The following is a 23,257-nucleotide window of genomic DNA, read 5'->3' as shown; positions in this document are numbered from 1 at the left end:
GAGACATCTTTCATGTACAAAGTGGTGTATCGGATTTGACAGGCTTCCCCCCACCAATAAATATCACATAAACATGCAGTACAAGGTAAACAATTATATAATTTTTAGTACCTGGGCATGGCTGGCAAGACCAGCATTTATTGTTCATACCTGATTGCCCTTGAGAAGGTGCTTTCACAGTGCGGTTGGGTCACGAATTCTACAATTTAGACCCAGCGTCGATATTGGAAGAGGATAAATTTCCAAGTCAGGATGGTGTGCAACTCTAACAACCTCCCCTTGAATTCATGGGATTACCATTGCCAAGTCCTGAATTATTAATGTATGGGGAATCACCATTGACCAAAAGTGCAACTGAATCAACTACATAAATACTGTGGTTATGAGAGCAGGACATTGGCTGTGTATCTTGCAAAGCACATCTCTCCAAAGAGTGACACCCCAAATACGTTCCACCATCTACAAGATGGAAGTCAGGAATGTAATGAAATATAGAGCTGTTCTCAGTACTGCAGATGTGGTCTAACCATAGTTTGGTAATATAATTTTTCTTGTATGCTTTGATGGTAATAAATAGGAATAAGTGGTGGGAATAATGCTGAAATGCATCTTATAAGAACCTTTCATTTTTTTTGTATACATTTTGTATAATTTAGATTCCTCTTATACAAAAGTGTTTGTCTAGATCACAGATCTAAGAGATTACATACAATCCAATTGGAATATAAAAGCCTTTTGAGTTGGAGCCTGAAGTATTTACGAACCCTCTAACTTGAGCAATTTATATGCCATTATATCTGCCTGTTTGGTTCAATTATCCCAGGGTGTTACATAGCCTTGGTTTTAAAGGGATATGTCAGATAAACATCACAACTGTTGTCCAGACTTTTTGACAGCAACACAATCTATTACGATGGGATGAATCAGAAGAGGCATTAGTAATACTGCCTTAGTAGTACTGATGTGTCACGCAGAAAATCACTTCTACATGTATTTTTTTTTTGTCTCCCACTGATAGTCACCCAAAATACAGGGTTATTGTAGAATACAGATAGTAATCTGTGCCCTTGATATAATCAGTGAACAACTGTTAATGGATTACTGGATTTCCCTCAGAAATAGAAAATTGGCTTTAGTTCGCTATTCAGATCTTCACAGAACCATTGAATTTGTTTTTGTCGTAGAGCCCTCCTTGGCTCACTGATTCATTTTTATGTTTTGTATTACTCTTTGGTGAGGAGATAGTTGGGGGTATTTTCTTTTCCTCCTTGGATTTTTGAGGAGCTGGAGATAAGATTGCTCTCCTGATTTCTCTGTAAAATAGAATGTGAGTATTTACTAACACTGAACCACCAAAGTGATAAACATCTTTCTGGTGGAGCTTTAAACCCACATGTGCCTTGATTTTGTTAAAAAGGAAGCTGTCACAAAAGATTAAATATTTTCTGTGTACCATGGAAACAAAATAGCAGGAGTCACAGAATACTGCTTGTGTGCAATTCCAGCTTATAAGAGACCTGATAGTAACAAGTCTTTGTATGTCTATGACAGAGAATGTATTTTGGGGTGGCCAGTCAAGAGGAAGGAGAGGAACCAATAAAAATAAATAATTATTTTGCGTTCAGAAGGAATGAGTTATTTTCCAGGCATCAGTGATACCAGCTTGGGTATAGTATAGAACTCCCTCTACCCAGCCCCAGTGATATGATGTGCTTCAGTCCTAATCTCAGAGAAACATGTTAGGAGACATTATGATTTTGTTTCCCATATCTGCCATCCTTTGCTTGATTTGACTATGCCATTAGTACCATATTTTGCACTAAAGCATAAGCCTACAATGAACTGGACTAGGACAGGCTAAGTTGATTGCCCTAGGGATCTTCCCATTCTTTTGTCTCCTCTCTCCTTTCATTGTGAATTTGAATGTGTTATAGAAATGAAAACAATTGGCTTTTCTCACATTTCCTTGCAACATAGAAAGTGGTCATTCTGCCCATAATGTATACTGGCTCTTGGAACATGCAGATTGTTCTAACCCCCACTTATTTCCCTATAACCTATTCTCTCTCAGCTGCTCATCAATTCCTCTCTGACTCTTCTGTCACCCACCTACAATAGGGGCAGTTTATAGTAGCCAATTAACCAATCAACCAACACATCTTTGGGATGGGGGAAGAAACTCAACCATCCGGGGAAACTTGCAGTATCATATGGAGAAGGTGCAGACTCCACACAAGTAGCACCCAACGTCGGGATTGAACCTGGGTCACTAGATCTGTGTGTCAGTGGCACTTAATACCATTATACCACTCTTATTTTGTATTGATACTGAGGCATTTTGATTAATCAGCAGTTCATGTGCTGATTTTGATTCTTTTTGTTTGCATTTCAGCACCATGGAAAGGGATAAAATTGGGGTCCCAACAGAGGGGGAATCCCATGCTGTTACTTACCCACCGTCTATTGTTGTGTACATTGTGGATCCTTTTACATATAATACAGAAGATGAAAGTTCGTCGTCTTCAAATGTTTGGGCACTCGGGCTATTACGCTGCTACTTAGAGATGATCCATTTCTTGCCCCAGAACATCAAAAATGCAATATCCGTGCAGGTGGGTGCAGGTCTTTAAGATGTGAAAGTGACTGCAGAAGAGAAACTGGTGCACTGCATTTTATAATATAGACAGTTCCTTTTATATTGTTGCAGGATTTGTTTTAGTATTCAAAGAATAGCTCTTATGCATGTCTAAGATCTGTATGCAGTGTGTGCAGTAACCTCTCTGTAGGAACCCACATAATGGTATTTGTTTTGTGTGCTAGGGTGGTGGAACATTATTTGTAGTTCAGAGATTATCTGATGTTGGGGTGATTTTAAAAAAGGTAGCTTTGGAGCACTAGATGCACGATCACAGCAAGGTAATATTTGGAGAATCGTTTACTCTTATGGTGACTTATTACAGAATCAACTTGTTCCTAAATATTAGCTATTACCCACCTGGCCTATCAATTATCTAGAATGTCTGGAATGAGGAGAATCTCATTTTTTTTCAGATCCCAGTACCTCATACTAATTTTTAATATATCCCAGCAATAAGTTAATTATGAAGGTCTTCTGAAAGTCCACATGCACCAAATACCTTACTGGTTCTCCCTTGTCCTTCTAAGTACAATCTCAGATTCTGAATTAGAATATCAGAATCTGGGACTCAAAATCTCTGCCCAATCGTATTGTTATTTTCTAAAGACCTGGTTCATAGTAAATAGATTCTAGTATTCTCTACTAATAGTAAAGCTCTGATAATCCACCATCTGATTGCTTGGAAATTGGAAATCCTGCTTGTCTCGTATCTGCCTCGCTGGGAACCCCATTTCCTGTGCTCCCTTTGGACTCACCAGGGCCCCTGTTTCCCATGTTCCCTTTGAATTTACTTGGTTCATTGGAAAATTTATTATATTACTGTGTAACATCTAACAAAAGTGAATTAAAAGTGTGTTGGGATATTAATAGGCATAATAACCAATCAACTTGAAAATCTCTCAGCCCAGCGCCATCAAAGTCCCAAGGGTGTTGGATTATTGGAGTTTTACTGTACTGATGTTTCAGTACAGTTACAATACTGGTATCAACCTGATAATGTAGAAAATTACCAGATGTGTCCTGTTCACAAAAAGCAAGACAAATCCAATTCAGCTAGTTACCACCCAGTTAGTCCGCTTTCAGTTGTCAGCAAAATTACATCTATAGTGCTATCAATAACCTAAACATAGATGCTCATTTTGGGTTTTGCTGGGGCTTCTTGGCTCCTGACCTCCTCATAGCCTTGATCCAAATGTGGATCAAAGTGTTCAATTCCAAAGGTGAGAGGGGAAATATCTTCTGAGAGTGACTGCCCTTGACATCAAGAGAACATTTGACAAATTGTGGCATCAATTTGTGCCCTGGCAAAACTGAAGCCAGTGGGCATCGAAGGGAATGCACTCCAGTGGCTGGAGTCGTACCAAGGAAGATGGTTGAGGTTGTCAGAACTTGATCATTATTCCCACTTTATCAAGGTTATCAATCTTAAACAGGATCTCTGTTTCTCTTTCCACAGATGCTGTCTGACCTTCTGAATATTTTCTGCAGTTTTTGTTTTTATTGACCATGATACTTTGGTTAAGTAGGGAAAGGTGCCAGGTTATGTTCCTCTCTATCCTGCTGTAGCTGTAAAAAAAAATGTGATTTATATAAGTATTCTGCAAAGATATTTTAAAATATAGCCTATTGTATTTAACCCATATATTCATCAGTTTCTAAACCTCTAGACCTGCCTTTTTCTTTAAATCTCCTTGCTTTTCTCTCTATTTCTAGTGTTCCTATCGTGCCCCTGTTTCATCCCCGTACTAACACTTGGCCATGTTAATGCTGATCTAATGTTTTGCCTGTGTGCAGGGATTCTCCCCACATCCACTCGTGACATTTAGTGCCACTATTCTGGGAAAACCTCTGTATTTATATCTGGTGAGCAGTGCTATGGAAAATCAACTAATTCTTAATGCATTCTGTTAAGATCTTGTCATTTGATATTCCTATTAACGTTTCAAATTACTACAGTTTTTAGAACAAGTTGGAACATTAATAACACAACAATACTTTGAAAGTCACTAGGTTTAGTTTGGCTGGAAATGTTTGGAGCAGGCAACTTGTTTGAACTGTTTTTTCAGCTTGTTTACACATAATCTGCATGGTTTGATCTTCTGCTGTACAGAATCTGAACAAAATAACGAATCCGTGTGTGTGTATTTGTGACCAAACTGCTTCTGTGCCAAGAGCAATTGGTCTGAGGCCAACAGAGTATCTGATTCTTGTTTTTTTGGTTAGATGCTTAATATTTGATAAGAATTTCATAATTTTGTGTTGTTTGAAGCAAATATTAACACTGTTCACACAGCATTTTCTTTTTCCCTTTGGGATGGGTGGAAATGGGAGCATTGTATTAAAATGACCTGTGCTTTGGTGACATTCCTTGGTTATGGCATGTAACGAAGGAAAAGAGATGGCTTGTAAAGTAAACTGGCAGGTTACCAATTGAAAATGTTCTTGCTTAGATGGTGAGGAGAGAAGTCGTCTTATGCTAACCATGTTTACCAACAGTAAACTCAGCAGTAGCAGAGACTGGAAGCATCCACAATCCCAAATCTGCAAACGTTCTCCTTTCATAAGAATACAAGGAATAGAAGCCCCACACGCTGCTCTGTGATTCAGCAAGATCATGGCTCAGCAGCACTTTGCTGCACTAACCCCCCCCCATCTCTCAATTCCTTTTTATCTAAATATCTACTGATTTCCAGTGTTCTCCCAAAATAATTTAACCAAAGCTTTAAGTACCTCTAGTAATGCTCTCCTTTCTACGACAGCTACCAAGTTATAAATACATGCATTTTATTAACCAGAATGACTGTTTTTGTTTAATCCTGACACCTCTTTGGTCTTCCACTGTTCCTAGCTTTTGCACCAGTTTAAATATGTGGGCATCCTTTCACTTTGGTTCAGAAAGGACAACCATGCACTTTATTGAAATCTGTTAGAACATAGAACAGTACAGCACAAGAACAGTACAGCACAGGAACAGACCCTTCGGCCTACGGACCAAATTAAATGAATCCCATGATCCCTTCATTCCCTGCATGTCCATGTGTCTGTCTAAATGCCTCTTAAATTTTGCTACCATATCTGTTTCTTACCACCTCCCCAGCAGCACATCCCAGCCACCTATTGTGTAAATAAAAACACTTGCCTTGCACGTCCCCTTTAAGAGCGCCAATGTTTACAGCCACTGACTGGTTGAACGTCAGTTCTTCCGGTGAGTTGCCTCGAAGGGATCAGTATTCAGAGAGTATCAACGAGAGAGATAAAAAATTGGGGGGGGGGGGGGGGCGCACAGGCAATATTAATATATAAACGGGGACCTCTGGGGATAGTCAATGTTTACATGGATTCACCGTAAGTGTCTTAACATTTAAAGGGACTAAACTGAACATACCTTAAAGATATGCCCTCTAGTATTTGATTTTTCCATCTTGGGGGAAGAAGGCCGACTTTGTACACTATCTGTGCCTCTCATAATTTTACATACTTCTATCAGGCTGCCCCTCAGCCTCCAACACTCTAGAGAAACAATCCAATTTTGTCCAACCTCTCCTTATAGCTATACTCTCTAATTCGAACAACATTCTGGTGAGCCTTCTCTGTGCCCTCTCCCATGCTTCCACATCCTTTTTTGGTGTGGTGACCAGAACTGCACACAATACTCCAATGTGGCCTAACCAAAACTTTTATACAGCTGCAACGTGACCTCCTGACTTTTATACTCAACACCCCGACCAATAAAGGCAAGCATGCTGCTTGCCGCCTTTACCACCCTATCTACTTGTGCTGCCACTTTTAGGGATTTATGGATTTACACCCCAAGTTCCCTCTGTCCATCAGCGTTCCTATGAGTCCTGCCATTTACTATATACTTGTTGCCTGCGACACATCACACTTGTCCAGATTAAACTCCATCTGCCATTTCTCCTGGCCATATCTCTGACTGATCTATATCCTGCTGTATCCTTTGACAATCTTCTTCACTATCCACAACTCCACCAGTTTTTGTATTGTCTGCTAACTTTCAGCCAATCTACATTTTCATCCAAGTCATTTATTTGTATCACAAGCAACACAGCACTGATTCCTACAGGACATCACTGGTCACAGACCTCCAGTCAGAGGAACGCCCTTCCACCATTACCCTCTTCCACAGCCAAGCCAGTTTTAAATTCAGTCTACCAAGTCACAGCGGATCCCATTTGCCTTAATCTTCTGGGTCAGCCCAGCATGAGGGACCTTGTCAAATGCCTTACTAAAGTCCATGTAGGCAATATCCACTGCCCTACCCCATTAATCGTCTTTGTCACCTCCTCAGAAAACTCAATCGTTCTTAAGACATGACCTGCCCCGCACAAAGCCATGCTGTCTTAATAAGACCATGCTTTTCCAAATGTGAGTAAATCATATCCTTAAGAATTCTCTCCAATAGCTACCCTCCAGTCCTCTGGGACCTTGCCTGTGGCTAGAGAGGGCACTGTCAATGGCCTCCTCTTTTGCTGCTCTCAGATAGGTCCCATCAGTCCCTGTGGACTTTCCATCTTCATATTCTTCAAGAGACCCAACGCCACCATCTTCATTATGTCAACGTGCCCTAGAATATTAGATAACCCACACTGATCTCACTGTCCTTCATGTCAATCTCTTCAGTGAATACTAATGCAAAATATTTGTTTAGTACCTTGCCCATTTCCTTTGGCTCCAGACATTATATTCCTTCCAGTTTATTCATGAAAAAATAGCCATTTAGGCAAGAAACTAAAAGGACTGCCAGTAATGCTGAGCTACAACCCAGTGAAAGATTTTGCTTTCCTGTGCTTTGTTGTTATTCTACAGAATAGTGTCGATTTGCATTATCATGGTGTCTTCTAGGATTTCATGGCATTCCAAACTGCTGTGAATTATTTTCAAAGTATAATCATGGTTATGTGGGAATTAGTTGATTCTCCCTCTGGCACCACTGGCTATTCCCAAATGGAAATTTAAAAATTTGGTCCCCTGCATTGTTCTTGTATATTGGAGGATTGGTATTCTGAAACTTAGTTGCCCTAGTTAAAGAATAGACCAGTGTACCTTATTCAGGCTGGAACTTTACTGAGTATTAGATTAAGATTCAATAAGAACTCAATTTTGGATTTTTCATCCATTTCTCTTTGCAGATCGTTCCATGTCAGTATCTTTTGCAACCTGTGAAAAAATGATGATCGACACCTCTATTCCCAGCACCTTAAATCACTGGCATTTTCTGTGTTCACTCAATGTCGGAGATCCTTACCACCTTCCACCTACGTCAAAGCACTGACTGGCTTTGGCCCAGGACTGGCCTTAGACAGCACCTTAAAGAGTCCAGATGTAAGTAATGTGTTTGACTATCTTTTCTAACAAATATTCTTCATTCAATGTTTTGCACGTACCAAGGGAGTCTAGTGCAATTCTGGGTAGCTCCAGGGGAAATGCTACTGATAGTACAACAATAACTTTGTTTGTTTTCCTTAGATCTAAATTGTATGTGTTGCTCCTATAATTGTTTTGCAAGAAATGGATGTGTTACATTTTTTCCATTGGGCCAGATTGGCACGTACCCAATTAAACTTGGCCATTTTGAGGTGCCCAGCTTAACATCTATTCATTTTGGTAAAGATGTTCTGCATGTCAGAAACAAATGGCATTTTCTGCTATACAAACATGCTTCGGGAACAGGAGTATGCACTCGGCCCCTCAAGCATGCTCTGCCATTTAATAAGGTCATGGCTCATCTGTTTGTATCCTCAACTCCACATTCCTGTCTACCAGTACTAACCTTTCTCCTTGTTAATCAAATATCCAGTTACCTCTGACTTAAAAATATTCAAAGGCTCTGCTTCCACCATTCCATGAGATAGAGAGTTCCAAGGTCTCTCAATCCTCTTGAGAGAAAATGTTTTGCCTCACTTCTGCAGGGAATGGGAAATGGGACCCTACAACTTTTGGGATGTAAATTATTAGGTTCTGGGGATTTGTCAAGCTTCTGCCACAATAATTTTGCTAGTATTATTTCTTTATGAATATTTATTTCTTTCTGTTCATCTCTTTCACTGGACCTTACATTGTGTCTTCCTTTGTGAAGACAAAATCAAAGAGCGTTTAATTGTTCTTTTCATTTCTTTGTTCCCAATTATAATTTGCCTGATATCTGATTGTAGAATTAGAGTATCTTTCTTAACCCATATGTAATGTCATAAAGGGAAAGCAAGGTGGCAAACAAACCAGGATTGCACAGAAAAGATTGGGAACTTGGATCCAGAATTATCTGCCATTGAAATTTGGCTGTTAATGAATTTGAGCGTAGTCGGTATTTTGATATTCCTAACTCGTACATGGATGTGCAAAGTTACCAAGCACACTGACAGTGCTCATTGCTGGTGGTGACGTCCAGCTGGAGAGAGAGGACGTGGAGGCCAAGCAAGTAAACATCAACTTAACTGATGGCACTTAAAATTGGCTTCATTTTTAGTCTTTCTGTATTGTGTTAGCTGGATAACACTATTACCACATAACACTTCTACCACAAAGGCAATGCTGAAGAATATTGTTTCCTCATTGGCACTGAGGCAGTTCTGCAATTATCTGACATCTTGGATTGAGGTTGTTATTTAGTTCTGCTGAGCTGGTGTAGTACAGTTCAGGTTTAATCTAATATGTCCAATGACCACTGTGAATTTCCCACTCGTCGGATACTCACACCGTACACCAGATAATTGAAAACAAAGTTGCCTTCCTCAGTAAAACCATGTGCTGTTAGGAATTGGGATGACTCCAGAAATCTTCTCTGTGATACACAGGATTGGGAAAGGGCTCGGGACCTCCACTTTTTATTTGTGGCACAATAAGAGGTGCACTTAATCACTGAGCTATTTGTGGAGTTGAAGTATTTAAAACACAACCTAATTCTGAACCTGTCTGTTTTTCCCTACAGAGGCCGGAGTATTTGCGCATTTATAGCCCACCATTTATTTTGGCTCCTGTGAAGGATAAGCAGACTGAGCTGGGGGAGACATTTGGAGAAGCTAGCCAGAAGTACAATGTTCTTTTTGTTGGTTATTGCTTGTCACATGACCAGAGGTGGCTGCTTGGAACATGTACAGATCTCTATGGAGAACTGCTGGAAACCTGCGTCATTAATATAGATGTACCAAACAGGTTTGTAGACTTTTGGAAAATATCAAAATATGGACTAATTCACCCTGTCTAGTCAAAAGTCAGCCTAGTGGCCCAGACTGGTGGCAGTACTTTCCATTCAGTGTTCATATAGCAAGGTTAGTCTATGCTGAATATATTCAGACACTAAAAGAAATTAGGTATTAGAAGCTATCGCCAAGCACAAGATAAACTCATTGAAAATATCCTGTAAAATACTGCTTAACTGCTCCTATTAAGAGGTAAAAAGTTGTGTGGGCCTTGGGTAGAATTGGCAGTACCTCAGCTTTGGATTTCGTAGAGCAGACTTGTGTCACTCTTGATAGTAATGAGATTTTTTTGAGGATTATTTTTTTGCAAACACCTCGTTTTTGTGTGTGATTTGAGATGGGGAAGATAAGAATTAGTCCCTTTTAAGATGTTCCAATCAACCTCCGTTACCGTTGAACACATATGGTACTGCCTCAAGGCCAGTAATCTCAAGAGTTCTGTTGTGAACCTACCTGTCGGACCATTTCATGACTCAGTTTATTGATTGTTTGGAGTGCTATAGGATTGTGCTTTGGCTCCTGTTTTCATTGTAGGTTTTTTATGTAATCCTTTTCTTCCACTCAAAACTCAATGCTAGGAAATTTCTTGAGCTACGTAAGGGCTTAACTAGTAGGTGTCACTACTCCTTCATGGATCCAAATCAAAGTCCTGTGTAGTTTGCTCAAACAAGCCAGTCTTTGAGCCTGATTAGTAAATGTTAAGACTGTTTGTTTGATCTCAAATGGTATAGCAACCAAGCCTGACCGCGACTTTGCGTGAGTTGCCGGATGTCTTTCCCAATAAAGGCCAATCATCCTAGATCAACCAACTCTTGCAAGAAGTGAACCTGTTTTGTATAGCTCACTCACCTGCTTGAATTCTTAGGTGGACTGAGCACATTTGTTCAGTAGTCAATTTGACTGCATGATCGTGGTCTCTTTATTGTTATAATTTCAAGAGAAAGGGCTTTGAGTGAATCAGTTTTACTCAGTTAAAGTGGTGATTTGTTTTATCTCACAGGGCTCGTAGGCGGAAAGGTTCGCCCAGGAGAATGGGTCTGCAAAAGCTCTGGGACTGGTGTTTGGGTATTATGCAAATGACATCACTGCCTTGGAGAGTTGTCATTGGACGCCTTGGGAGAATAGGACATGGAGAGCTGAAAGGTAAAATAAATTGGAGTAAGTCCGTTGTTCAGAAAGCAGGCACATTGTGTATTTGTTTGCAATTTTCTTTCTTTTTTACTGGCAAAAGATTCTCGTTCTTGAAGTATTGGTTCCAGATGTGAACCCTGACTAATGGGGATCATTATCATTATATGTACACACATGAAACAGCCCTTATTTTCATAAGAACATTTGCTCACAAAGTTGGGTGATGTGCTGTTTTACAAGATTAACGTTGTAATCGTGATTTAGTTTTTTTCTTACCATGCAGAGACTCTGGGTCAGGCAGAGTTCAGTTGTTTGTGAGGAAACCATACAAATTGGAAGGTACTTCGAAATTTGAGGCTGCATGATAGCACTTGGGTTTGAGGGTTTACATTTGTAACAAACAACTTGCAGCTTATGATCAGTGCAGTGTTTTTATTGTATCTTCATTGTATGCTGGACCATACATGAATACAATTATGGGATAACTGCTAATATACTTGCAATAGCTTTTAGGTTTGTGTCTTTTTAAATACCAGTCTAGTAATGTTATTTTAGTATTTATTGCTGATCCTAATAAAAATATGTATATATAGAATACATTTTTCCCCTTTTTGCTGCTTTCCTGGACGCTGATTCATGAGTCATGCTTAACAAGGGAGGAAATTTTGATTAGTCATCTTAAAGCTTGTCCAGCATTTAGAAACCTGCACCATTTTTAAGAGATCTGAACTTACTTAGAAATGATTGATGTCACTCATGAGCTACTTATGTCAAAGACTTAATTTGAATAACACTTTACTGTAACACACAGGATGCTGATCATATGTTTTTTATTAGTGAAGAGATCAGAATACCATTTCGGTGGTGAACTTGAAATAGTGCAGCCAGAGTGACTGCAACTTTTGTATGATGCTCCAGTCTTTCACTTTTACTGGGAATACAGTCGATTTTATGAAGCTTAAAACTGATCAGTAAATATGAAAGACTGGAACATTATACAAAACTTGAGTTTAGTAACCATGCCTACAGTAGCCCTCATTAAATGACCTTTGTTCCTGTGAAAGCATAGATTACAATATAAAATTAATTTGTGTTCAAATGTCAAATAACCTGTATCTGAAATGAAACAAAAGATTCTGAAAATACTTAACAGGTCAGGCAGCATCTCTGGAGAGACAGAGTTAACATTTCAGATTGATGACCTTTCATCAAAATTGTTGTGAAAATTCGTCAACCTGCCCTTTATTTCACAATCTACTGTCCTCTCCTGTCAGATTCCATCTTCTTCAGCCCTTTGCCTCTTCCACCGATCACCTCTCAGCTTCTCGCATCATTCTCACTTCCCCTCCTCTCCCACCTACCTACCTTCCCCCTCTCACCTGGATTCACCTACTTCCCCTCCTCTCCCACCTACCTACCTTCCCCCTCTCACCTGGATTCACCTATCAGCTGCTAGGTCGTGCTCATCCCCCTCTCCCCCCCATCCTTTTATTCTGGCTTCTGCCCTCTTCCTTTCCGGGCCAGGTGAAGTGTCTTGGCCCGAAATGTTGACTGTTCTTTTCCCTCCGTAGATGCTGCCTGACCTGCTGAGTTCCTCCAGCATTTTGTGTGTGTTGCCTCGTCAACCTGAATATTAGCTCTGTTTCTTTCACCACAGATGCTACCTGATCCTTAAGTATTTCTAGCTTTTTTTCTGCTTTTATTTTAGACTTCCAGTGTCTACAGCATTTTGTTCTTGAATAAATGGCAGTATTTGGAGCTGAATCCATTCTTATTTTTACTGTTTTCTATAAATAAAATTTCTAGCAAGGCCTATTTGATTGTAACAGGGAACAGGAGCTTTTTTTTTTGTTGCTGTCTTCTCAGCCTTATTGTGGATTACAAGCTGATCAGGAACATGCTGAATCCTGAATTTGCTCAACATGTTCTCAGCCTGTAAGTTTACTTCAGGGGATATTGATATGACACCCTTTCATGGTTTAGAGGAGGACTTTGGTGCATTAATCTATAGGTTTGATATCTATAAGTATATTCCAGCTTTAATGTGGTTGATAGTATTCTAATCTTTCTGTCTGAAGTTTGTGAGTTGAAGGAACACTCCAATATGAAACTCTGGGCTGACATTCCAGCAGAGTTCTGAAGCAGTGTGGCATGGTTGAGAGTGCTGACTTTCAGATGAAATGTTAAACCAAATAGACCTTAAGTAGAGCAAAATAGTCAACACTGGTGGTATGGCATCAGTTCACTTTGTTGAAAGGGATTGTCTGATTATTGTCACATTGTTACTTTGGTTTTCTGTGTGGAAAATGACTGCCATGTTTCCTACAACAATGATTATACTTCAGAAAAACTTTGGGATATCTTTGAAAGACACCATAGAGTTTCATGTTTGTTTCTACTTTGCATACGGCAGAGAAAGGGATGTTATGCAAACCTGAAACATTATCAGTATCCTCAAAAGTAACTTCTAGGTTATTATGCAATTCTGTGGAATAAATATGCTTGCAAAATGATGGGAAGAGCATTAGTAGAAATATTCTTTGGTCTCCAGTGCAGATTTGCCTTTCCAAGTTCCATCTTGCCAATTCACGCTGGTCTTTATTTTCTGCAGACTGGAGTTGCTTGCTTGGTCGTCGCACTTTGCAATCCCTCAGCCGGCACCTAAAGGACACGTGCAAGATGTGCGGTATTTCTGCAGCTGATTCTCCAAGCATCCTTAGTGCTTGTTTGGTTTGCAATGGAACCACAGGGGTCATTTGTGATAATGCCTGGTAAGAATTGTTCAGAAAATGTATCGATGTATAATTTACAGCTAATACTTAGTTTGGAGCTGTTAGAGATGATATGTGAATGTATGCTGATGTAATTTTTACACAGATATGATTTTGATTAACCTGCTGAAGAATCTAAATGGAAATGTCCCCTCATCTTGGGTCTCTGTTTTGGGGGGGTATGAGAGAAGAACAAGGTTTGTAGTTGGTGAAACCTGACAATACAACAGTGATAAGGATAATAATAGATCGTGAAAGGTTAACTGAGCGTGGCAGATGAATTTCAATGTGGGAACAGGCAGTCTTGGTCTTTTGGAGAGCTGTTGGAAAGACCAGTGTGTAATAAATGGCACCACTTTGATGTGAAGACATGGTTGCTGGAATTCCTTAGGGCAGTATTCTAAGCACGTCCATCTTCAGCTGCTTCATTAATGACCTTCCATCGTTTGGTGTGAAGTGGGGATGTTTGCCAATGATTGCATAATATTTAATGCCATTTGCAACTGAGAAAATGAAGCAGTTTGTGCCCATGTGCAGCAAGATCTAGACATTCCAGGTATGAACTATTAAGCGGCAAGTAACATTCATGCCACACCAGTGCCTGGTCAGTGATCATCTTCAACACTTGAGCGTTTTACCACCTACACTTGAGGGTTTTACCACCTACCCTTGATCTTCAAAGGCATTACATTACCGACTCCCCATCAACATCCTGTGTATCACTAGACAATAATAAAAGTTTATGGCTATCAGAGCAGATCAGAGGCGGGGTATTTTGTGGTGAACAACTCCCCCCCTCAGTACAAAGGCTTTCAGCCATTTGCAAGCCACATATCAGGAGTGTAATGAAAATACTTGACAGTTACTCGGAAGAGGGCAGTTCCAATAATGTCCAAGAATCTCAACTGCAAAAAGCAGATCACTTAATTAACATGCTGTTCCCCACTCTAAACATTCACTTAACTTTGTCACTGGCGCACTAGGTGCAATGTTGTACTGTTTATAAAATGCACTACACTTAGTCTGGCTTCTTCTCAACCATTGCAGCCTCTGCCTCAGGAGGACGAGAACAGCATAGATTGCAGTTACCCCTACAAATGACATCTCACCCTGGCCGGGAAATGTTCAATGTTGTTTATAAATTTATAAATCCTTTAGAAAGAAATTGACAGATATTTGAGGATAAGAAGGATTGTAGGGTTAACTTGGGGCTGTGGGACTAACCATAATCTCTTCCAAAGCTCTAGCACAGACACGTATGTCTTGGCATGTTTACCAAATTGATCAGATTACGTTTGTCAGGAGGATGAGTTATTTCAACTGTATTGTTGCCGAAGTTAATTATAGGTTAAGGTGAGAGGGGAGAGATTTAATAGGAACCTGAGGGGCAACTTTTTCTACCGAGGGTGGTCAGTATATGGAATGGGCTGCCAGAAGAAATGGTTGAAGCAGGTACATTAACAACATTTAAAAGGTACATGGATAGAGGGAAGGTTTAAAGGGATAAGGGCCAAACATAGGCAAATGGGACTAGCTTAGATGGAAATCTTGGTTGGCATGAACCAGTTGGGCTGAAGGGGCCTGTTTCTATGCTGTATGACTCTATGTATAGATCTACCTCAGCACTATTAGATCCTATTGTATTGATATCGGTTGGAAATATGACTGCATTAACAGTGCATACAAATAATCCATTGATATAGTTGGGTAAAATTCTTTGCCATTTGTGAGCAATTGTATTTCCATATGTAAAGTTTCCATATGTAAAGTTTCCATATGTAAAGTTTCCATATGTTCATTGGATCAATTATAGAGTGGCACTGAAGCAACTCTGACTGGATAACAGAAGGTTCCTGTGACCACACTCCTATTAAGGGGTGAGAAAATGAAAGAGCCGAGAGTCTAAATTTATTATCTAAATAGATATGTTTAAGAAATAACTAGTATTATAGAGCACGGTTCGTTGTCAAAACATCTCGATATTGTTTTCCCAAATTAATTTTTGAAATGCAGTGACTATTAATAGAAGCAGCCTTTATGATCATCTGGGAAGCAGGAGTGAAGAGTGATATTTTGTGTTTGATGGTTAGGGACGAATGTTGGCCAGGACACTAGGAGAATTCTCCACTTTCAAATGGCACACAGAATTTTCAAAGTTATTTGTGGTACATTGACATGAGCACATAACTTGCTAGTTGTTTAGTATTTTTAGCCTGGGTAATTAAAACCAGGGGTTCAAGGAGTATTTCAAGTCTTCAAGAGGTGAATATGTTGCAGATCTCTGCAAGCTATCAGCAAATCACATTTTTCATTTTTTTTTGAAGTAGAATGCTGTTGTGAATCACATGAGCCAATTAATTCCCATCAAAAAGCTGAAAGCTGTTTTGAACTAAAGGTCCTTATCCCGAACACTATTAGGAATAACGTTATTAATTGTTGAAACTTAAACAGAAAATCTTCACTTTCAGACATTGGTTTAAGACGATAAATGTTTTCTGTTTCTGTAGACTCTGTGTCAGTGGGATCAGTGTTTGGCCGTGGCACATCTCTCAACATGCAGACGTCACAGCTGAGCACACCACAGGATACATCGTGTACGCACATTCTGGTGTTCCCAACCTCGGCTATGGTGCAGGTGCAAACTGGGAACTACGAAATAAATGGTTGGTTAGTGCTGTGTGCTTTCTCTTTTTTTTATTTTATTTACAGCGTGGGTAACAGGCCCTTCCAGCCCAACAAGTCCACGCCGCCCATTTTAAACCCAAATTGACCTACCCGTACGTCTTTGAGAATGTGGGAGGAAACCAGAGCACCTCGAGGAAACCCACGCAGACACAGGAGAACGTACACACTCATTACAGACAGCGACGGGAATCGAACCCCGATCGCTGGCGCCGTAATAGCGTCATGCTAACTGCTATGCTACCATGCCGCCCCATGTATTAGCAAGTTTTTCATAGTTTTAATTGGTATATGATTTCTCGGTCTCGTTCTTGTTTTGGTTTGTTGCTTTATGGAATGCTCTGTAACTTTTCCATTTGGATGGTAGCTTGGTTGATGAATCAGTTGCTGTTATAAAAATGCAAATAGGTTAGGGTAGGTTTTTAACGTTTAAATGGTCAATGCTTCATTGACCTAATTAGTAGCTGAGCTGAACAAAACCCAGAAATCCCTGGATTCAGACCATGATCCCTGTTAGTTTTATCTCATCTCGGATAACTGTAGGGATGCTATACAAGATAGGGGTGAAAAAAACACAGAACTCTTGTTAGAGACATGAGACTGCAGATGTTGGAATCTGGAGCAACAAATAACCTGCTGGAGGAATGCAGCGGGTTGGGGAACTGTAGATGTTTTGGGTCAAAATGTCCTGGTTCAGGGTTTTGACGCAAAATGTCGACGATTCCTTTCCTCCCACAGATGCTGAGTTCCTCCAGCAGACTGTTGCTCCAGAACACTTGTTAGGTTTGCTGCCATTCGTTAGACGTTCTTGAAGATCAACTAGAATTTCTCTCCTACTGGAAATGTCTGTACAAGTTCTTTGGCACATTATTTTCTAGTGTATACAGTTGAAGAGTAATAGTTACCACAGGAATGAATACTTGGCACTAGTGAAAATCTCTAGTGAGTATTATTACAGGGAAAAACTTTATCTGAAGTACTGAAAGGTCAAGGTGCAATCCTCAGATGAAGGAGAGTTTGGGGTATTACAGTTTGACATGGCTAAGGATGGTTTAAAAAAAAGTCCCTGTTTCTAGTGCCAAGATGCCCAAGTCATTGATTAATTCATTGACTTATTGTAAACTTGAATGTTTACTCAAATGAGGTACTGGAGAAAAACACAAAATTCTGGAAAAACTCAGCAGGTCAGGCAGCATCTGTGGAAAGGGAAACAGTTGATATTTCAGATTGAAGGCTCTTTGGTCAGAATTCTGAACGAGTTCTTCGGTCTGTAATATTAAACTGTTTCTCTTTCCGCAGATGCTTCTTGATATGCTGAGTTTTTCCAGCATTTTCTGTTTTTATATCAGATTTCCAGAATCTTTTATTTTCATTTGAGGTACTGGAGTCTTGTTTAAGATGGGGTAAAAGGTACTGTGGCCTCACACCAGCATCAACTGGTGAGGTAGAGAGTGATGGGAATGGGGCACAGAGCAGTGGAAAGACCAATTCCTGGATCTAATTTGGTGTTGATTGCCATGATGGAAGATGTACAGAAATTTTTTGTTTTTGAAAATGCTCCACTATTCTTATGATTTCATTTGGATTTGCAGAGGAATTCGGGATCTTTGAATTGCTGGACCCAGACGATGATCTAATAATAAACTTGCCAGCATCTCCACCCACACCACCGGCACATTCACCGGGCTCTCATTATCCACATGGTGGTGATACGAGCAAGGTAAAGTATTTTGGTCACCATTAGTAATCCTTTATATAACTTTCCCAACAGTACTTCACTAAAATCACCTCCCAAGTTACAGAAGATGTAAACTATTTGGTTTGTCTATCAAGATTCATCGATAATAAGTATTTCTTAATAATTCAAAGGTTCTACTCTAGATGGAAGCCCTTTCTACTTATCGATTATTTTTTTTGGAAGAGTAACTTCCTAGCCTTAATTCTAATTTGACCTGGTGCCCTTTGCCCTGTCATGAGCAAGGTTGTATTGATAAACTGGATATAGAACAATAAATATAATCTCTCCAGATTTTCTCCAGGGTTCCTTGTGATTTGTCTCAAATTCCATATCTGTCCCTCACTGCTCCCAGTTTGTCCTTGTTTTCTATGCATTCGTGATGTGCCCTGACATTTATCACAACACCAGAGCATTGTAACAGCTGCCAAACTCCAGCATGATTAAATTGCCCTGGGCAGCATTTGTGTTAACTGGAAATCTGAGTTTGATATGTTAACAAGGAGGTGTTGGAAATCTGCCAAAAATTAACTTTCCATACAGAATACCACAAGCATTTTGTATTAAATGCCCGTTTACTTCCCATCTCTTTGATAGAAAAATTTGAAACTCTTGCTACAAAACTGTGCAGTGCTTTTCTACCACTCGTGACTCTTCACACTGAGTTGTTTTCTGTTTTGTTTCCTTCAAAACTTAACCGCAGACACAAGCTATCTTTATTTCCAGCTTTAAAAAAATTCCAGCTATCCATCAAATATCATTTGCTTTCATTCCATTTTAAATGTTTTAGATATGCAACCGGGGTAACAAGAAGATAGGAAGAGGGTTTAGGAAGAAATTTTGCTTAAGGAAACATCTAGTTAGTAGCTGAGTTGCAGAAATAAAGTGTGTGTTCCAGTTATGCTCATTTGTCAAGGAACTTCTTGAAGATCTGCTCTCTCCACCATTGGTGCACCTTGGCTGCAGTATGTACTATCTGCTGAATGTATCCCTGAAACTTCTTGACAGCAGCTTAGAAAACCATGACCTCTTGCCTAGAAGGGTAAAGGCATAAGGTACATGGCAACAACTACCTCCAAGCTCCCCTCCTCATCATATATCCCACCATGGATGTGGATGTTGTTCTATTCATTGCCAAGTTGTCAGAACCCTCTAAGTTACAGCATGATGGGAGTGGCTCCGCCACACAGGCCACAGTGGTTCTAGAGATAGCCTAAACCACTTTCTTGAGAGCAACTAAAACGTGGGCAATAAACGTCTGGTCTTTCAAGGGACTCCTATTAAATACTGGGCACATGTAGCCATCTCCCTGCCAAAGGTTACATTGAAATGAAATATTACTCCAGATGATGTTAGGAAAGATAGGGCTTTGAAACTTTTATAAGGTGGATGGGCTCAGTTACCATGTTTAACCTGTTGGAATTATTGTAACTAACTTTTTGCTTTTACTGTTTCAGGGACAGTGCACAGACCGCCAGGAATCTCATGACGAGGTAACCATCTGCAGCAGCCCCTGGCACTAGGATATTTTGTCTCAACAGCTAAGGCTGGGCCACTTCCCGATTGGTTTTGGTCAGCCTGCCCTCAAGCACAGAACCAATGTCCACTTTTTCTCAAGGTAAGCCAAGCCACTATTTCAGGAAAACTATAGAGAGTTTGAAAGTCACTTAGGATTCCTGTGCAGGAAATTGCTATTGCACCTTACCAATTACTCTGATACTGCTCACTGCTTGTACAGGCAACAAATTTTGAAGAATCTGGTTCTGGTTAACTCCTAAGCAGAGCGTGTATTTTAGGGCTTGATGTTGGATTATTGGGTGTGGGCTTCTCTAGTGGAGAACATGCTTCTGGTAACAAGTTGGTGCACTTAACTAATACTGTTCTTATTTTTTTCTCTCGCTCTTTAATGTTTGCCGTTCAAAAAAAATTTTTGGAACAAAACCTGATAAAATATGCCAGCTCTGGCATTGGAGATTTGCCACAGTGGTGTCATAAGGGAAGTTCAGTTTCTCCCAAGTCCCAGTTGCTGCTGTTTATCTTTCCCGGCATGTATGACAGATGTTGGAGAGAGGGCAGCTTGCTTATACTGCAAGCATTCTGTTGCCGGCAGCCAGCAAGGGAGAAAACCACAGCAACCTACTTGCCTGATTGGCAAATGTTGATGGTGGAGGGATTTACCTGGTGCTGATTTTTAATTTTTTAAAATTAATATTTCTAATTGTCTTGGGCAAGTAATTAGTGAAAGGAGTAAATTTTGCTGAAATTAATTTGGTGACTTGAGGAGCTGTAACTTTTGTGCAATGAGGTTGTAGCTGCCAATAATTGCTGCCATCTAGTGGTACGTATAGTACTACAATAATATGTTGGAGCTGGACTTCCTGTATATCTCAGAGACACAGACGGCAGATGCTGGAATCTGGAGCAAACAACAGTCTGCTGGAGGAACTCAGCAGGTCGAGCAGCATCTGTGGGGGGAGGGGGAAGAGGAGGAATTGTTGACATTTCGGCTTGAAACACTGCATCAGGACATCAGGGTTTCGACCTAATATGTCGACAATTCCTTTCCTCTCACAGATGCGACTTGACCCACTGAGTTCCTCCAGCAGGTTGTTTGTTGCTTCTGTATCTCTCTCCATTCATGGGTTTCAATGTTTGGTTTTCAGGCCTCCTTGCACCTCCATGTGCCTTCAGTGCATTCAGATGAATTGCTCCATAGTAAGCACTCCCACCCACTTGATTCAAACCAAACCTCTGATGTGCTCAGGTAAGGGATGCCATGTTATTCTGGAATTGCGTTAAAGTCAATTTCGCAAACACTAGTGTTCAGATCATTTTGTCCAAACATTTTTTTTATGATTAACCCCTTAAGGAGAGAAAACAATTAAATTGCAATTTTACACAAGTGCCATTCAATGTGGTTTGTATGTGACAATAACTAATTGGGAGTCGCACAAAATTCACAGACTTCCAATAAAATATTAATCAAAAATGCCACCTGTCTGTATCCCTGGTGTCATTTGAATAAAAGCAGCAAGTTCCCATTAATATGAACAACGCTATATCCAGCATCTCATAGAAATTGGCCAGTCACATTTCTGCTTTGCAGTAGGTTAGTTCTGAACAACTAATGTTTGTCTGCATACAAGAGTCCATTCTAATAGTAGTTAAATGAAACCTTCACATGTTTGTGCTCAGCTGCAATTTTTGGTGTTATTCCTTTAGCAGCGGCATTACACTTAATGTTAGCAGTCCTGTAAGGTTCTGGCATGTTGTCTACCTTGTAAATGCTATTGTTTGTAGTGTTTGTTTGTAAGTGGTGTTTCAAATTGTAAAATTCTTTCAAATGCCAGGTTTGTTCTCGAACAGTACAACGCTCTTTCTTGGCTCACCTGTGACCCTGCCACTCAGGATCGCCGCTCCTGTCTCCCTGTTCACTTTGTGGTACTGACACAGCTGTACAACTTCATCACGAGCATGTTGTAGACCAGGCAAAGGAGCTGCCAGGGATTCAGGACTAACTCTTAGAAAAGGGATGTCGTTTGAGAGCATCATTGAGAGCAGGATTCTGTGGGAAGGGAAGCGGACAATACTCATGGAAAACATGGAGGGATTTGTGAAATTGGGTCTGAAGGACCGGACCCGAGGGTGTTTTCCCCCCCCCCCCCCCCCCCCCCAATTGCTTGGTGGGTTTTAAAGCCACAGGCAATTATCCAAAAATGCCTGCATCTTAATTTATTGTAAGTTTTTAAATGTTGTATAAATTGTCTTATATTTTGTATTTTTTTTAATTTTTCAGGAAGGTTTATATTACCTTCAGGCTTTAAAGCATTTGTTGTACTAAAATATCTATAATCGTCTTAAGAGTTTGCAGTAGGTTGCTATAAAGTCAGGAGCAAGAACAGCAAATATCTATTGGCTCAATGTACATTTTAGTAGGGGCAGGAGTTAGTGTCGACCACATCTTGTGTGTGGTAAAAACGCAGCAAAGCTGCAAATGCAGAGTACTTGTACAGTAAATAAAGTATGTTCACTGTGTTTATAACTAAAAAAGGACATCTTAAGCATTTCCTATCATGCATTTTGAAGCCAGGGATAAAAGGGGAGGTGTGTGGGGGGGAAGTGGGGAAGTGTCTGTCAGGTAACAGGGCTGAGGAGACGAATGCTCTAGCTGGGTCAGTCCCTGTGACCTGCCTATTTGTATATATAAAAAAAAATCAGTAACTTTAATTTGTTACTACTGTATAAAAAAAAAAGAAAAATTGTGCAGAATGGTAACTAAATTTTGTAGCAACATAATTTTTTTCCAAAATTGAATCAATGCAAAGCAGGTGTGATGGTCTGTTGTAGTGTTAAGGTTTCTAGGCCCCAGACTTTTATCATTGTCTGAACTTTATGATGGCTTTAGAGAATGGACCGCTTGACTGATCCAGGTACTGTCTTTGTGAAAATTACACCCTTATACTTTCTTATTTTGGTCCTCCATTAATTGTGATTCAGTGGTGATCACACCCGATACTTTAACACAGACTCCATAGCCTCATGATTTACTTTTGTATGAAATATGTCTTTTTTTCTATTGTTAATTCATTACTGCAGACATTTTAAGATTTGGATACTGAAAGTTATTGGGACATTTAGAACCTTTATAAAGCTTCAGCACTCAATTGTGGGTAACATAGATTAAAATAAATTGCTTCTCAGGTAGCAGCAATTTAAAAATATAGGGAGAGAAGCTGTTTGGCTTAAAATTTACCTCGTATGCCCTTGCATTTTTTACATTTCCCCTTGTCATGTTACATTCTGAGCTTAAAGAAATTTTATTTTCTTTGAAAAGTAAATTTTTTCAATGTTAATCTCTGGTCAAGTTACTATGTAGACACAGTGCCTTTTTTCTAGACAAGTCAATTCCATTTTTATACATTCACAAGGTAAAACTTACATTTCAATAAAAAGATCTAAAGGGTCAAATATAATAAATGGTATAAATAGTTTGAAGCTAAACTAAATGGTGAATTTTCTTTTAGGAAGTTAAATTCAAAACCACCTTCAGAGGTTTGTTTTCCTGTAATATAATTTGTGGGAA

The 23,257-nt window shown here is 39.8% G+C and overlaps 1 protein-coding gene across 1 annotated transcript in view; it reads left to right on the top strand.

Moving 5' to 3' along the window:
* med13a (mediator complex subunit 13a) overlaps nucleotides 1-21,818 on the top strand; it is a 123,104-nt gene extending 101,286 nt beyond the window's left edge. Inside the window, 13 exon segments of the mRNA XM_052035939.1 lie at nucleotides 2,393-2,612; nucleotides 7,789-7,821; nucleotides 7,823-7,981; nucleotides 9,585-9,808; nucleotides 10,856-10,998; nucleotides 13,598-13,719; nucleotides 13,721-13,757; nucleotides 16,265-16,428; nucleotides 18,034-18,159; nucleotides 19,632-19,665; nucleotides 19,668-19,792; nucleotides 20,838-20,938; nucleotides 21,525-21,818. Coding sequence (XP_051891899.1) covers nucleotides 2,393-2,612; nucleotides 7,789-7,821; nucleotides 7,823-7,981; nucleotides 9,585-9,808; nucleotides 10,856-10,998; nucleotides 13,598-13,719; nucleotides 13,721-13,757; nucleotides 16,265-16,428; nucleotides 18,034-18,159; nucleotides 19,632-19,665; nucleotides 19,668-19,792; nucleotides 20,838-20,938; nucleotides 21,525-21,657 — 1,621 coding nt within the window. The 3' untranslated portion in view covers nucleotides 21,658-21,818.
* The last annotated feature ends 1,439 nt before the right edge of the window (nucleotides 21,819-23,257 follow it).

This window comes from Pristis pectinata, chromosome 21, assembly GCF_009764475.1.
Source record: "Pristis pectinata isolate sPriPec2 chromosome 21, sPriPec2.1.pri, whole genome shotgun sequence".
Classification (NCBI taxonomy): Eukaryota; Metazoa; Chordata; class Chondrichthyes; order Rhinopristiformes; family Pristidae; genus Pristis; species Pristis pectinata.
This window is presented reverse-complemented; position numbering and strand designations above follow the sequence as displayed.